This window comes from Thamnophis elegans, chromosome 3, assembly GCF_009769535.1.
Source record: "Thamnophis elegans isolate rThaEle1 chromosome 3, rThaEle1.pri, whole genome shotgun sequence".
Taxonomy (NCBI): domain Eukaryota; kingdom Metazoa; phylum Chordata; class Lepidosauria; order Squamata; family Colubridae; genus Thamnophis; species Thamnophis elegans.
The window spans coordinates 122,578,142-122,594,234 of record NC_045543.1 but is presented as its reverse complement, the minus strand read 5'-3'; the positions used below and the strand labels follow the sequence as shown (position 1 = coordinate 122,594,234).

Here is a 16,093-nt window from a genome sequence, read left to right as displayed (position 1 = left end):
CTCATACACAGTTGAATGCAGACATGAAAACTTAAGTATTCTCATCTTTTGTTTTCCACCTCATTAACCATGTTAGTTAAGTATGAAAAATAACCACTTCCTTATCTTCCTCAATATATACTGTACATTCTGTACTTTGACATGGAGAAACACAAAAAAAGAAAAGATGTTTCTTCCAATGGGCATGTGGTTCACCGTTGTGATTTTTCTCCTCGGTATTCCAGGAGGTAAGTGCTAAATTATACTTCTTTCATTCTTGATAATGTCACTTCAGAACAATCAAGGAAAAGGTAAGAAGAGAAGCTACACAGTTTGTGTCAAATGCATGGATTTCTCCTTGAATTTGGACCGCGATGAAGAGGAAATAGCTCAGTTCTCCTTCAGGATGAAGTGATAGAAGACCACAGGAGAGATTCAAAGCTACAGTTGTTAAGAGGGTAATTTTATTAGAGATACTAGAAAAAGCAATCTAAAGGGGTGAAATGTGTATATAGGTGCAAAAAACAAAAAGATTGCTCTGATCAGTTAGTGATAAGTCACCATAACACAAACTGTGAGCATTGTATGATGAAACATTTCCATGTTGTATTGGCTCCTTTTCCTCCTTAGCTAATGGATTAATTTAAAGTTGTATTTTGTGACTCATGATTAGCTTGTCTTCTTCATTCTATTTAGATCACTGTGCCGAGATCTATGGAGGAAAAGAATCAATTCCACATTCAAGACCTTTTATGGCCAAGATCCCATACCCAGCACTTTGTGGGGGGACCCTGATCAAACCAAACTGGGTATTAACAGCAGCTCACTGCGAAATGTAAGTTCAGAAGTTTTGCTAGGTTTTTATTTATTTATTTTTAAATATATTTTATATCTTTATATATTTCATTCAAGCATAACATAGTCCTGCAATTTAGGGATGAACAAAACCTAAGGTTTCAACCCAAGCAAAATTGTCAGCTGGGTATCGTCTTTTAGGTAAGTTGTTCACTACCAGCTTCTTGGCCTAAATTCAGGGGTTACAATGAATGAAAGAAATCCAATCTCTGTGTATGCGTATGTACCTATATGTTACTAGGATTTTTCAATACAATGAATACGTACAAAAAGAGATTGAAATAGGAAAGGGGGGGAAAACAGAAAAGAAAGAAAATACACTTCTATCTATCAAGTAATTATCACTATTTTTTCACCATTCTCTTTGACCTTTTTTAATTCCCAAATGACGAAATCGTCAATTTAATCTTTTCTTCTTTCTTCTCTATGTAAGGTACCAGCTTTTCAAAAGATTTTTTTTTTTTTCTTTCCCTGTATCTAGATTGGAAAGACTTTGCTATTTTTTCAAGTACAGTTAATGTTATAATCCTAACTTCCATTGGAAATATTTCATTACATTCCCAACCTCTTGCATGCAATAATCTCACCACAGTTACCATATGCAAAATTATCAAACTTTTTTCTAAATCCATAATCATAAAACCCAATAAGAATAATTCTGATCACACACAGACACAAACACACACACACCTACGGTTGGGGTCTAGCCAGATGAAGGGCCATAAACCACAATAGGGAGAAACTGGGATACACCAAAAACCTTGATAAAATAGCAGACAAGATTGTGCTGGCATACTTACTAGCCAGAGTTTGGAATCAACTTTCATAGATGGTATTAGAGAATTTAAAAGCTGTCTTCCAATTGTTTCTATTCCGTGTAGAGCAAAGCATGACATTAATAGCACAAGCCTCCCTGCATATTATTGGTGTTCTTGTTTTTCTGAAAATTGCAAATAATTTGACCTCCCTTTGATTTTCTACCTCCCGAATATCCATTATAGGTGTGAATATTCATGTATTGTAATTTATTTTTGAACATAGCCAGAAATAAGCCATTGGAAGTATTTTGCATGTTCTATCAAATATATTTACTTTCACTGTTGAAATAATACTACAATGAAAATTGAAATAAAGCCTGCTGTCTCCAAATTTTAAATTTATGTGCCAGGATATAAACAATGTTAAATACAGTAGAATTACTTCTGAAGAAAACACGGAAGATTGAACTGCCAAATGATAAACTTGATATCCTTTAGCTGAGATTATAACATATTATCTTTGCTACAAATGAACTTTACTCAATCTATTTACCCTCTTTGTTTTTTAGAACAAAAGACACTGAAGTTATTCTTGGAATTCATTCAGAAGAAGACAAAACAAAACAAGTTTTCAAAGTTAATAAGAAATTTCCTCACCCATACTATGATAGTGTCACAAACGAGAATGACATTATGCTTCTACAGGTATATTCTAAGGGTTATACATAAAAATATACATGTGAAGAACAGCAAGGATGCATTTTTCCTTTCTTTATGGATACAGGGAGTCCTTAACTTACAACCATATTTGGGATCTCCCTTTGTTATGGGGGGCCGAATTCAGCTACCTGCTGCTAGCTACCATGGTGGTGGGGCCAGTGGAGAATTTTTCATTACAGCTTTGAAACTACGGTTTGGCTTGCTTATTTTAAGGTATTTTTAATTTCGGAGGCAGAGCCAGAGTTGCCTAGCTACAAGGGGGTTGGGCTATACAATTAATTTTATTAGTTTCAATTAATTTACATTCCCTTGCAGAAAGCAGTATACAAGAGATTTAGCTGTAGCCTTGAGAATGGAGGGAGAATAAAAGAAACAATTATTGACTCTTTTTGTTGATTTGGCCTACCTCAAAGGGATGACAAGCAGCCCATATGAGGAGCCTAACAGTTCAGGACCATTTCATTGGCATAGGAACCACCACTGATGAGGCAGCAGTGGAATAAAGAATATTCTCACACTTATGTGTTGGAAAAAATGATTTTCCCTTTCATTTCAGAGATGGAGAGCAGGAGGGAGGAATTCTTATTTCTATATAAATGATCAGCAGATGTGAAATTGCCCATATTGAAGAAGTTCAAAGTATTAATGTTGTTACTATTATAATTTGTTTTTATTGGAAAGGGCTCAGATGGTTAAATGTTGCTTCTTAGACCCATTACATTGTAATGTAGGTCTGGCTGAGATAGGATGACTCTCCAAGGTGTGTCTAACATATGATGCATTACACATCATATTGACATGTAAGGATTATTATATTTTGTCTTCCCTCTTGTCTCATTTAAGCTTAATAAACAAGCAAAACTTAACAAGAATGTTGCCATCGTCAAGCTTCCCCAGGAGTATGGTGACGTCGAGGCAGGAACACAGTGTCTGGTAGCTGGCTGGGGGCTTACTGAAAGTCAAAGACCATCAGATGTCCTCCGTGAAGTTAATGTCACTGTCATTGCAAGAACCATCTGCAATGATCGAAACCACTATAATTCCAATCCAATAGTGACAATGAATATGGTCTGTGCTGGTGACAAGAGAGGAGGCAAGGATTCATGTTCTGTAAGTATATCTATCTACCTGCTCTGAATGTTTGAAATTCAAAATAATATACCAAAAGCAGAATTTGAACAAATGAGTAATCCTACTTGAACGCTTCTATGTTCTAAGAAATCGAAGTCCTACACTACCAATATAACAATTGTAAAAAATAAAATCTTCCCATCATAAAGTCAATTGCAAAAAAAAATCTGGAATTATATATCCCTCTAGATTGGCAGCATTATAATATGTGATGAATCTTTTTTAACAAGTACACGGAGTCCTTGACTTATGAGCCTGACTGAAGCCAAAATTTCTGTTGCCAAGTCAGACAGTTATTAAGTAAATTTTACTTCATTTTACAAACTTTCTTCGCACAGTTGCTAAATGAACTTTGCAACTTTGAATGAACTAAATAAACTGTCAAGGACTACTTTGTACTTATCGATGGAGCACTTGTGGGGAGGGGGCACCAGAGAATGTTAATTTTTCAGAACACTAGCCTGAAGTGTAGCTGGCACCTTGTCTGCCTAAATGTGGCTACATTCTTCACCTATTCAGAATTCACACTTGCAGAATAGATTGTATCTTTAGGCAACTAAAAGTATTTGGTCATTTCCTCATCAGAAAGCAGTGATGGGAGTAAGGTAACGCACAAACACACACACAGATACATGCACACAGAAAGACTCGCACCTATTTCCTTCTCCTCCACTTCTCCTTCAAAGTTGTTGGGAAAAATATATATTTGGCTTAAATTCATGTTCTGGAATCGTGAATTAAGGACAAGAATATAGGTATGGTCAGAAATAAAGCTATTTTCTAAACAGTGCCATTTTTAGATTTAGATTTCCCACCCCATTAACTCTGCAATATAGGCTTGATTGAGAGAGGTAAAGAACAGAGAGAGACACTCAGTTTTTTTTTGGGGGGGGGGGTTTGCAGAGTGTAAGAAAAAACTCAATATGGAAGCCAAAATCAGGCAATCAAAGTCCTGCCACTTTTTTACATGCTTAAGGGCAGAAGGTTGATTCTGTGACCAGGATGGGCATATTTCTCCACTTCTGGCCTTGGAGGGTCAAAGTATACTAGAGTGAAGGGACGCCTACTGAGAAAGCATCCTCTGGCCCCCTTTCTCCAGTCACCTGAATGGGGCACTTGCAGGGAGGCCTCCCAGCCAGACAAAATTGGAAAATTGGAAACACTGTATCAGAAGGTTGATTCTGTGGCCTGTGGGCAGCATAGAGATTTAGTAAATAAATCAATTAAATACGACTACTGCAAATAATGCAAAATTTCTCTTCTCCCCACCCACCCCTTTTTCTCCCTTGCGCAGGGCGATTCTGGTGGTCCTTTGATGTGCAAAGGGGAACAAAGAGGCATCGTTTCCTTTGGTAAAGGATGTGCAAAGCCTAAGTATCCTGGTGTCTACACCCTTCTGACAAAGGAATATTCTCGTTGGATAAATAGTGTTATACAAAGCAATTAATAGAATTATCATTTGATGTTGGCATTCTTTTTTATTATATTCATTCATTATAATTCCTTTAAGACAATCTTTTCCAGCCTTTTCCCTCCAGATGTATTTGACTAGGCACACCATACTCAGCCAACACAAAATCATTGAGCCTGCCAGCTAAAAGTAACAGAAATTTCAGATAAATTCATCTAGAGGATAACTGATCAATTTGGGTATTTAGGTTTTCTATTAAAATGCAATTTTTTTAACAAAGTTTTCTTTTCCTTTATAAAAGCTAAGCACAAGTTTCTAGAAATTATTTCTCTTTATTTTTCTCTCTCTGTGTGCACTTAATCTGCTAGATAAAATTATTCCATGTTTATCACAAATGGAATGGTAGCTTATTTCCCGAAAGCAGAAGAAAATAAATCCTTGCTGCAAATCATCTTGTTATTGGTTCTTTTGTTGTCGTTCTTCATTTGTGCAATGTATCCAGTGTTTGCTTGTGGCAAACTTCAGACTTTTTCTGCATTTGGAAGAATGAATTTCTGGGCTGGGAATGGCTTTTAAATTCATAATAACATAATTGGACTTCTCTTATAATTGGAGGTACCTTGGAATTGCAAAATTCCCAAATAAACATACATGAGTCCTTTATCGTTTGAGACTTCTTATGGATCTGTACACCACTTTTATGAATGGCGATGTGAGAGCACTTGAAAGCATTGGAACCACTTGTCTTCCGCAGTTAGAAGTTTTCATCATTCAATGTTTTCAAACAAAGGTTGGACAACCATTTGTCTTACATGATATGAGGCAGGGGATTGACTACAAGAGTAGTTTATCTGCAAGGCGTGACATATATGATAAACATACGGTGGAGGAAGTGAGAAGACACCAAGCCAAAAAGCTCAATTTTTTTTTTCATGCACTGCTTGGAAGAAAGAAGTCAAATAGTGATCTTGACTTTTGTTAAGGATTTGGGGAGAAATTAAAACAGAGAGCTGTATACACTTCCTCCAGGATATGTATAGGGGCAACCAAATGCTTATGATAAACGTGATAGGACTTGCAATCCAGTCACAAATAGGATGAGGAGAAAGGGTTAACAATTTTGGTTCATCTAGTGAGGGCTGGACCTGAATAAGTGGACTGAAAGTGTTCTCAGCTGACAGATTGTATCACCAAAATCATGTGAATGTGCTCTGCAAGTTAAAACAAAACAATACAAACCTCAGAGCAGACTTGTCTAGAACCTTTCATAATGTATCTATTGGCTTCCAACGTTCTCTGTGGAGCATTTCAATAGTAGCACCTAGCACTGATAAAGGGCGTAGTAAATTTACCTGCTTCCGTTTTTATCATTTTCCAAAGTTGGTAATCCTCAATAGAGCTGAACAGAATAGAGATCCAATTATCTTAAAATGAGAGTAGAACTGCAGAGCTTTTACCTTCTTTCCTTTGAAACTCAGGTCAACCATACCTGATCTACCCTCATTTTAAGATTGAAATTAATAAGCCAAGCTTATCACCAGCAGGGAATACATTTTAATATCCATTTATTGTATAAACATAATAGAAACATATAGCATTAAACATTATAAATTCAGTTAGAACTTCTAAGGTTACAGTATAACAGCAACTATGCAACTATTGGAAATAGGACGTTATGTAGGGGAATGTATCTAGGAGGATCCCAGCTCATCAAAAGCTTTTGATGAACTTGATCAACAGCTAAACAAGACATTTAAAAGAAGTTTAACAGAGGCTGATGGAAATCAAACACCCCTTTTGAGCACTTGTGGGGAGGGGGCACCAGAGAATGTTAATTTTTCAGAACACTAGCCTGAAGTGTAGCTGGCATTTTTCTGCCGAAATGTGGGTACATTCTTCACCTATTCAGAATTCACACTTGCAGAATAGATTGTATCTTTAGGCAACTAAATGTATTTGGTCATTTCCTCATCAAGAAAGCAGTGATGGGAGTGAGCTAAAGCACAAACACACACAGATATATGCACACAGAAACACTCGCACCTATTTCCTCTCCCCTCCACTTCTCCTTCACAGGTGGGGGAAATATATATTTTGGCTTAAATTCATGTTCTGGAATTGTGAAATAAGGACAACTATATGTACGGTCAGAAATAAAGCTATTTTCTAAACAGTGCCATTTTAGATTTAGGTTTACTTGTCTATTCTGTGGATTTCATCAAGGATTCCCTTTTCCCATCTTTTCCCACCCCTGCAAGATAGGCTTGATTGAGAGAGGTAAAGAACAGAGAGAGACACTCAGTCTTTTTTTTTGGGGGGGGGGGTTGCAGACTGTGAAAAAAAGTCAATATGAAAGCCAAAATCAGGCAATCAAAATCCTGCCACTTTTTTTACATGCTTCAGGGCAGAAGGTTGATTCTGTGACCAGGATGGGCGTATTTCTCCACTTCTGGCCTTGGAGGGTCAAAGTATACTAGAGTGAAGGGATGCCTACTGAGAAACCATGCTCTGGCCCCCTTTCTCCAGACACCTGAATGGGGCACTTGCAGGGGGGCCCTCTCAGCCAGACAAAATTGGAAAATTGGAAACACTGTATCTGTCCTATGGGCAGCATAGAGATTTAGTGAATAAATCAATTAAATACGACTACTGCAAATAATGCAAAATTTCTCTTCTCCCCACCCACCCCTTTTTCTCCCTTGCGCAGGGCGATTCTGGTGGTCCTTTGATGTGCAAAGGGGAACAAAGAGGCATTGTTTCCTTGGTATAGGATGTGGATGTGAATGTTATCCTGGTGTCTACACCCTTCTGACAAAGGAATATTCTCGTTGGATGAATAGTGTCATACAAGGCAATTAATAGAATTATCATTTGATGTTGACATTTTTTTAATTATATTCATTCATTATAATTCCTTTAAGACAATCTTTTCCAGCCTTTTATTTCTCTTTATTTTTCTGTGTGTACACTTAATCTGCTAGATAAAGTTATTCCCATGTTTATCACAAATGAAGTGGTAGCTTATTTCCCGAAAGCAGAATAAATCCTTGTTGCAAACCATCTTGTTATTGGTTCTTTTTCAAGATTAATCTTTTATTACATTTTCATTTTCCTTTATACAATCACTTAAATACTGTGCAGTTAAAAAAATGAAGCAATAAACAACTCTTAACACTTCTATCCTACAACACCCTTCCTTCTACCCCTCCAACTTTCATTTCTCCCTTCCAACAATCCCTCTTCTACTTCCCCTCCCCCTCAGCCATTCCTTTCCCCCTTCCCACCATCTCACCCTCCTTACATTCCCTTCTCACTCCCTCTTAATTCCCCCCTCTTCTTTCCCTCTACACCTCGCTTCGGTGTATTTCTAGTATTCATTGGTCTATTTGTTTTGTACTAAAACAAAAGAAAATAAAAGGAAAAGAAAAAAGAAAAGAAAAAAAGGGAAAAAAAGCAACAGTATCCAAGTGCATTCATTGTTCTGAAAATTGAGTCTATATTTCCACCCTCCCCCCCACCCACCCCCTGAACCCCCCCCTGACCCCCTTCTGACTTCCCAGATCCCATTCCCGGCATCTTTCTTTATCAAGCAAAGTCTGGAGTATATTGAAACCAAATAGATTAGAAGTTACTTTTATAATAATAATTTTAAAAAAAAAAAAGAAAAGAATAATAAAAAGAAAAAAAGGGGGAAACCCCCCCAAGAAAGAGAAGTCAATAAACTCTCTAACATTAAACTCAGCTTCTCATTATTTTTAAAATCTTAAACAATGTCTTTACCTGCTTCCGCATATAAATTTTATACCTCCCATCCTGCCTTTACCCGTGTCCGCATATATATTTTATCCTCATCCATTGCTCCTCTCATATTTACTCCACCCTCGTGTAGACTCTCCAGATAATCTTTCTTAACCTTGTATTCAAATAACAATTTATACAAAAATCAGCTTACATTCTGGATCAAGGTAATCTAATTGAACTTTCACTACCCTTCCATCTACCCCACGCCACCCGACTCCATTCATCCCAAACCACAATCCAAGAAAACTACGATCTCCGCGCTCCTCGCCCCAAAGAATAGATCATGCGCAGTTTAAATTAAGATTCAAACAAGTCTTATATAAGTCCCATACAACATATGTCCAAATTCAGCACCGCTTATTTCAGTCTCAATATCTCTTCATCGGTATACAGCTTTGTCATTTTATACCAGACAGGAGTCCTGAAATTTTATTCAGATTAAAAATTTAAGAAGTATTTTAAAGGCATAGCTGGATCTTTATTCTTTACTCTTCTGCCCTTCCGGAAGGGGAAAGCAACACCCTCCGCCTTGTAGCCACGTGTCCCGCTGCTTATCTTCTCCTTCTCCTTGTCTTTCTCCAAGTCCGGGGTGAATCAGGAAGTCCCGCCTTCAGAGTTTTGTAGTAAAAATCTCGGGCTTCGCAAACAGAATTGAGACGATATTTTTGGTTCTCAAATGTGACTGTGATACCAGATGGCACTTCCCATTTATATTGTATCTGAGAATCTCTGAGTTTTTCAGTTAAGAAAGTGTAGTCTCTCCTTGCTCTTAATATTTGAGATGGTATTTCTTTAAAAACAATCAAGTCCTGTCCATCGATTCGCAGCCTGTTATTGTAGAACTTCTGTATTATCACATTTCTGGATTCTCTTGTGGTGAAATATATAATTATGTCCCTCGGAAGCTGTCGTTGTTTTGCTACACACGAGTTCTGGCGATAAATTTTTTGAATCTGCCAATCAAAGTTAAATCCCGGACTTCCCACCGAACGTCTGAAAGCCTCAAAAAAGGTCTGTTTCAAATTCTCCTGTTCCTTTTCACGCAATCCTCTGATCTTATTGCAAACGCAGTCTTATTGTAATTTATCATAACGAGTTGTTTTTGAGCATTTTCAACTTCCTGTTGTAACGTTTGAATTTTAGATGTCAAATTAGAATTAGCTTTTTCCAAAAGTTCCAATTTGTCCTCCATTTCAGAAACATAGTCTGTCATAACAGTCATAACTCTGATCATATCTTCCCTTGTTTGAGCAATCTTGGCATCCAGTTTATCATATAAGTCCGATAAAAGTTGTTTAATTTCCTGTCTGAACTCTTTAAGGGTTTCAAAAAGAAATTCTTGCGTTAAGAGATCTCCAGTAGAGGGCGTGGGAGGCAAGGGCAGCGATTTTGTAACAATTTCTTGAGATGTATTATTAAGGAAACGCTTAGACTGCTTCGATTTGGGAGCCATTATAAAAACGCACAAACAAACAAGCAAACAAACAAAGTCTCTGCTCCCCTCGGTTTTAAATGGGATACTATTTATAGACTTTTAACAGTTAATAAGGAGAAGTCTTCAGGAGAATAGAGCTGATTGAGTGTGTCCTATATCAAACGCAGAAGCTATAAAATCGCCATCTTGTAACGCAGCTGGATAAGAAAGCCTTTTACAAAATTGAAGCTGGTATTTTGAATAGTAATAAGAAAAAAATTTACGACTTCAAGTTAATATTTGGTTTTGAAGCCATTTCAAAATTTATCTGCCTGCAGTTAATAAAACTCTATTGCCTGAATATGCAGCTTTAAGTAAAGAGGCTGAGTTCCCCTTTTATTTTGAAGTTTAAGGCTTGGCAAAACTTTCAGTGAGTAAACATTGTAACAAGACCGTTCAGCAGATTCATCACCATTTAACTTCCAGATAAGCAAAGTTAATGAAGGAGTAAAATTCTTGTAGAAATGAAACTAAAAAAGCTTCTGCTGGCCTATTGTGAAACCAAAACATATGATAAGCAATCTCTTTGTTTTGAATTCTTGTGAGAATTAACAAAAAGTGTTCATTATTACCGGAGAAACCAGCCTGCTCGGCGCCATTTTAAAAGCCTCTAAGTAAATAATTTTTCGGAGGAGAAAAAGAAAAGAAGCTAAAATGTTGATAAACAATTATTGTCCACGGAAACGGATTCAGCTCGTGATAAGATTAAATCAAACAAAACTTTGAACTGAGTGGGGGAGACCTACTTGTCCTGCACAAGGCAGTTTGAAATTCCCAGCACGGACAGCCGTTCTGCCTTGGGCTAGCCCCCCTTTCCCTGCAAGCACAAAAGCTGCAAAAATCGAAGAGCATTTGCCAGCAAAACAATTTCTTCTTTCCTTCTTGCCTGAAGGATAAGAAAACCTGATAAGACGTCAGATGGAAGATCCTCTAAACAGGTACGTAGCCAGGAATTCGGAGGCAGCTGATTTTTTGCTGCCCACCAGCAGGCTCCTCCCAGGAAGTCCATTGTTATTGGTTCTTTTGTTGTCATTGTCCATTTGATTTGATTTGATTTGATTTGATTTAATAAATTTATAGGCTGCCCAATCCCGAAGGACTCCGGGCGGCTTACAGAAAATAAATTTTAAAAGTGAAGAGTTAAAAAAAAAGGAGGAAAACAGATTAATGCACCCAGTCTAATCGGGGCTGGACCTAGGTCAAGAGGTCAGCAGCCCCAGGCCTGCCGGAATAGCCAGGTTTTGATAGCCTTTTGGAAGGCCATGAGAGTGGGTTGGGTCCGGATCTCTGGGGGTAGTTCGTTCCATAGGGTCGGAGCAGCTACAGAGAAGGCCCTCCCCGAGGAGCCGCCAGCCGACATTGTCCGGCTGACGGCACATGGAGAAGGCCCACCCTGTGCAATCTTATCGGCCATTGGGAGGTATATGGCAGAAGACGGTCTCGCAGATATCCGGGTCCTAGGCCATGTAGGGCTTTAAAGGTAATGACCAGCACCTTGAATCGCGCTCGGAGACCGATAGGGAGCTGGTGCAGCTTGCGGAGGATAGGTGTAATGTGGGTGTACCTTGGTACACCCAGTATCGCTCACACGGCTGCATTATGGACTAATTGTAGTCTCTGAACACTTTTCAGGGGCAGCCCCATGTAGAGGGCATTACAGTAGTCAAGTCTTGAGTGACTGTTTGAAGTGCCTCCTGATCCAAATAGGGCCGCAACTGGTGCACCAGGTGAACCTGGGCAAAGGCCCCACTGGTCACAGCTGACAGGTGATGTTCTAACGTCAACTGCAGATCCAAGTTGCGGACCCTCTCTGAGGGGAGTAAATTTTCACCCCCCAGGTTTAGGGACAGACTATCTGGGCTGTCCTTAGGGGGCAACATCCACAGCCACTCGGTCTTGTCAGGATTGAGTGCGAGTTTGTTCACTCCCATCCAGACCCTAACAGTTTCCAGGCACTGGCACATCACTTCCACCGCTACGCTGAGCTGGCACAGGGCTATGAATCCAGTGTTTGCTTGTGGCAATTTTTTGCATTTGGAAGAATGAATTTCTGTGCTGGGAATGGCTTTTAAATGCATAATAACATAATTGGACTTCTCTTATAATTGGAGGTACCTTGGAATTGCAAAATTACCATATATACATACATGAGTCCTTTATCATTTGAGACTCTTATGGATCTGTACACCACTTTTATGTGTGGCGATGTGAGAACCAGTTTTCTTCTGCAGTTAGAAATCTTCATCATTCAATGTTTCAAACAAAGGTTGCACAACCGTGAAATGAAACTTTCTGTGCAAATGTTTTATGCTTGCCTAGTCTTCCAACCTCATCTGCTTCTCACCAACTGTCAAGTAATAAATAATGAGGCTTTGAAAATGACAGGAAAATAGAAGAACACAGTACAAAATAATGTAAAAAATCTCTATTTGCATTTCTACTATACATGAACCCACCTTCTTTAGCTTGTCCTTGCTACAAAGCCACCAGTTGTTAGAATAGACTAGAATGTATAAATTAAGATGCTATTAATGGGGTTCAAGTATACAATTCTCAGGAAAACAGAATAACTGTTTATTCCTTTTATGTACATGGTGAACTTCTACAATAAGCTCTCTTTGAAAGAAGTCAGTCACCTGTTGTCCCAGTATGGAATGCACCATATAAGCCTTGGGGACAGTACCCTTCCTCCAGAGTTTTCCTGATGGATTTAGTTATCTTCCAAAGATCTGTCCCAAAGAATGATGAACATTCATCCCATCACACAATTCCAGAAGTGGCTGAAGCAACAGAATGTTGATGTCACAATCATGTGGGCCTCTAGTAGACTTGTTCAGTCTTTCTCCAGGTTTAGTGTTCCGCCTACAGTATTGTAACCTACCCTTTTTTTGTGTGACAACAAAAAATTTTTAGTGACAGCTAATTTCTTTCTCTTTCACCACTGCACACCTTGCTAAACTCTGGTGCCTAAAAATGATACCTCCTTCTCCAAAGGCTTTTTATTATCAGTGAATATTTCTAAACTTGCCAAGAATGCATTTCGCAAATGAATCCTGGGTTTTTTTATGTGTTCAATATATTGAATATCTTGTTGGCAAACTCAGAGTAGCACCTATGGAGCTTTTGTTTCTTTTGTGCTTTTCTATTACCATTTTCTTCCTCAAAAACCAGAGGGGTAAGTGCTATTTTGTGAATATATTTTCCTCACTTTGCCTTTGTGCAACAGCAATTGTTTAAAGCAGTGTTTTTCAACCACTGTGCCGCGGCACACTAGTGTGCCGTGACATAGTGTAAGGTGTGCCGTGGGAAAATTACTTTTATATAGTCAATATAGGCACAGAGTTAAATTTTTTTAACATTTTCTAATGGTGGTGTGCCTCGTGTTTTTTCATGAAAAAAGTGTGCCTTTGCACAAAAAAGGTTGAAAAACACTGGTTTAAAGGTGAATGGGAGCATAATGGGAACAAGGTGATCTAAAGAAACCGAAACCTCTCAAACAGAAGATTCTCTCATCACCAGCTCCAGCTTCATGCTCATCTCCAACGAGCAACTGATCTTCTAGCACCAACAAGGCTTTAAAAGATTTAAAACAAAGCCTTTTTTCAAAGCCTCAATGATACATGGAGGGATTTGTTCTAAGGCAGAGGTGACCACAGGAGAGGAGCAAAGGGAATCATGATGCAAATTTCATGCCCTTTGAGCATGCTCTGTGATGTCACATGGCTATATGAAAGAAGTGGAAATGTCTGCCGCCCTCTCATCACAGAGAAAAGAAGGACTAGGGGTGATATAATAGCTGTATTCCAGTATTTGAACGGCTGCCACAAAGAAGAGGGGGTCAACTTATTTTCCAAAGCACCAGAAGGCAAGACAAGAAACAAAGGATGAAAACTAATCAAGCAACCTATAACTAAGGAGAAACTTCTTAACAGTGAGAACAATTAATCAGTGGAACTTGCCTTCAGAAGTTGTGCTTCCTCACTGGAGATTTTTAAGAAAAGACTGGATAGCCACTTGTCCACCTGAAATTGTACAGGATTTCCTGCTTGAGCAGGGGATTGGACTAGAAAACCCCCAAGATCCCTTCCAGCTCTATTCTAATTGATTGATTATTTTGATAAAAGCATTGGATCCTGCTGAGGACCCAGATTGTTGGGGGCGATATGCTGACTCTGTAAACCGCTTAGAGAGGGCTGAAAGCCCTATGAAGCGGTATATAAGTCTAACTGCTATTGCTATTGCTATTGCTGACACCTAGAGCAAAGGAATAGTTTCTCTCCAAAATAGAAAAGCATTTCAATAAAGTTTTAAAGAGTTTCCACTCATTTTGCACTTGAGGTTGCTATTCAGACATTTGAATTTTGCATATCCAAATGCAAAACACTTTTATTGCATTCTCTCTGATAGTATTAGAATAGAATAACAGAACTGGAAGGGACCTTTGAGGTCTTCTAGTCCAAACCCCTGCCTGCACAGGAAACACTATACCATTTCAGACAAATGTTTATCCAACATCTTAAAAACTTAGTGTTGGAGCATTCACAACTTCTGGAGGCAAGTTGTTCCACTGATTAATTGGTCAGGAAATTCTCCTCAGTTCTAAGTTGCTTCTCTCCTTGATTAGTTTCCACCCATTGCTTCTTCTTCTACCCTCAGGTGCTTTGGAGAATAGTTTGACTCCCTCTTCTTTGTGGCAGCCCCTATTCTTCCAGAGCTCAAACTGGCTTAAAGATTATAACTATCACACATGTGAAACATGTAGATTTTGCTTAAAAACAGGTTGGCTCCACTGTCTTGCAAAGAATGATGTCCCACTCTTCTATTGCCCCTGTCCTAAAAAAAAGTAAACTGAGGAGGGAGAGGGAGCCTCCTATGACAGGAAGCAACTTCACATGTTTCCTTCAATAAAATGGCAGGTTTGCCACTGACTGCCATTTTGTGTACGGACAAGCCTCCTCAACATTCATTTTGTTAGACCTCCCATGACAAAATGTCAGACAGTGAAATGAAATTCAAAATCACAATACCCTCAATGGAAAAATATCCTACTGTAAATACATATAATGATAGAAGGAATAAGTGCTTTAATGTTAACTTCTTCTGTCACCCTTTGCACATGCATAGTAATTTCTGCATCAGAAAGTTTCTCTGTCGGGCTCGCTACATGATTTAAAATTTTGATTGGCAGGGTTCTAAACTGTGCAGAGAAATTCTAGGAGCCGAAACTTAACCGTAAATATGAAAACTGCAGAAGCAGAACTAGTGTCATCATCTTTATTTGCTTTCTTCCTTGCATATGATTACGGTCAGTGAATGGAGCTCTTCAATAGTTAGTTCATAATTATATGATGTTCAACCTGATCCAACTGGCTTTTCTCATAGGTCAATCTGCAGATCTATCTGAGGAGGAAGAACACACAATACCATATGTGGTTGGTCTCATCAAACACAAACATTTATTATGTGCAGGAACGTTGATCAAACACAATTGGGTGTTAACAGCAGCCCATTGCTTTCCGTGAGTATCCACATTTTGTTCAAATTTTTTTCTTGCCATTGCATCCATTTAGGCATCCTTTAGGCAAGCCTATTAGACATTTTCCAACCAGATATCTAGAGTTGATTTCTAATATAAATTGCTAGAAAGAGTTACACACACACCCCCAATAGGATTTAACTCGACTCAAAAAACACAATTGCTAAATACCTATCAATCAATTAATCAGTCAATAAATCACAGAGAATAGAAATCCCATTGTAAGCGAGAAATGTGACGTGGAAGATAAACTCCAAGAAGAAAGGAAAGTGAGATTCATCTTCTGACATTTTTGGAAGAATAATGTTCCAATGTCATGTTTCTGTAAAAAAAGAAATCCATTCTTGTGGTTTCATCATATTTACATTGCTAAATCTATATCACTCCAAGGTTTTTTTTCTGGCCCATAGTTAATCTTGACCGCTACA

At 38.4% G+C, this 16,093-nt stretch overlaps 1 protein-coding gene across 1 annotated transcript; it reads left to right on the top strand.

Annotated features, from left to right (window-relative positions):
• The first annotated feature begins 161 nt into the window (after window positions 1-161).
• Window positions 162-4,890, top strand: LOC116506235 (granzyme A-like). The gene is made up of 5 exons (XM_032213885.1): window positions 162-227; window positions 676-814; window positions 2,162-2,297; window positions 3,156-3,422; window positions 4,738-4,890. The coding sequence occupies exons 1-5, from the start codon at window positions 167-169 to the stop codon at window positions 4,888-4,890; spliced, it is 756 nt and encodes a 251-aa protein (XP_032069776.1). The 5' UTR covers window positions 162-166.
• The last annotated feature ends 11,203 nt before the right edge of the window (window positions 4,891-16,093 follow it).

What these genes read in the sequence shown, in the direction of transcription:
- LOC116506235 (XM_032213885.1), top strand. Translation starts at nt 167, where the DNA reads ATGTTTCTTCCAATGGGCATGTGGTTCACCGTTGTGATTTTTCTCCTC. An exon ending in TCTCCTCGGTATTCCAGGAG is followed by an intron (nt 228 to 675) that starts GTAAGTGCTAAA and finishes CATTCTATTTAG; the next exon opens with ATCACTGTGCCGAGATCTAT. An exon ending in ATGACATTATGCTTCTACAG is followed by an intron (nt 2,298 to 3,155) that starts GTATATTCTAAG and finishes GTCTCATTTAAG; the next exon opens with CTTAATAAACAAGCAAAACT.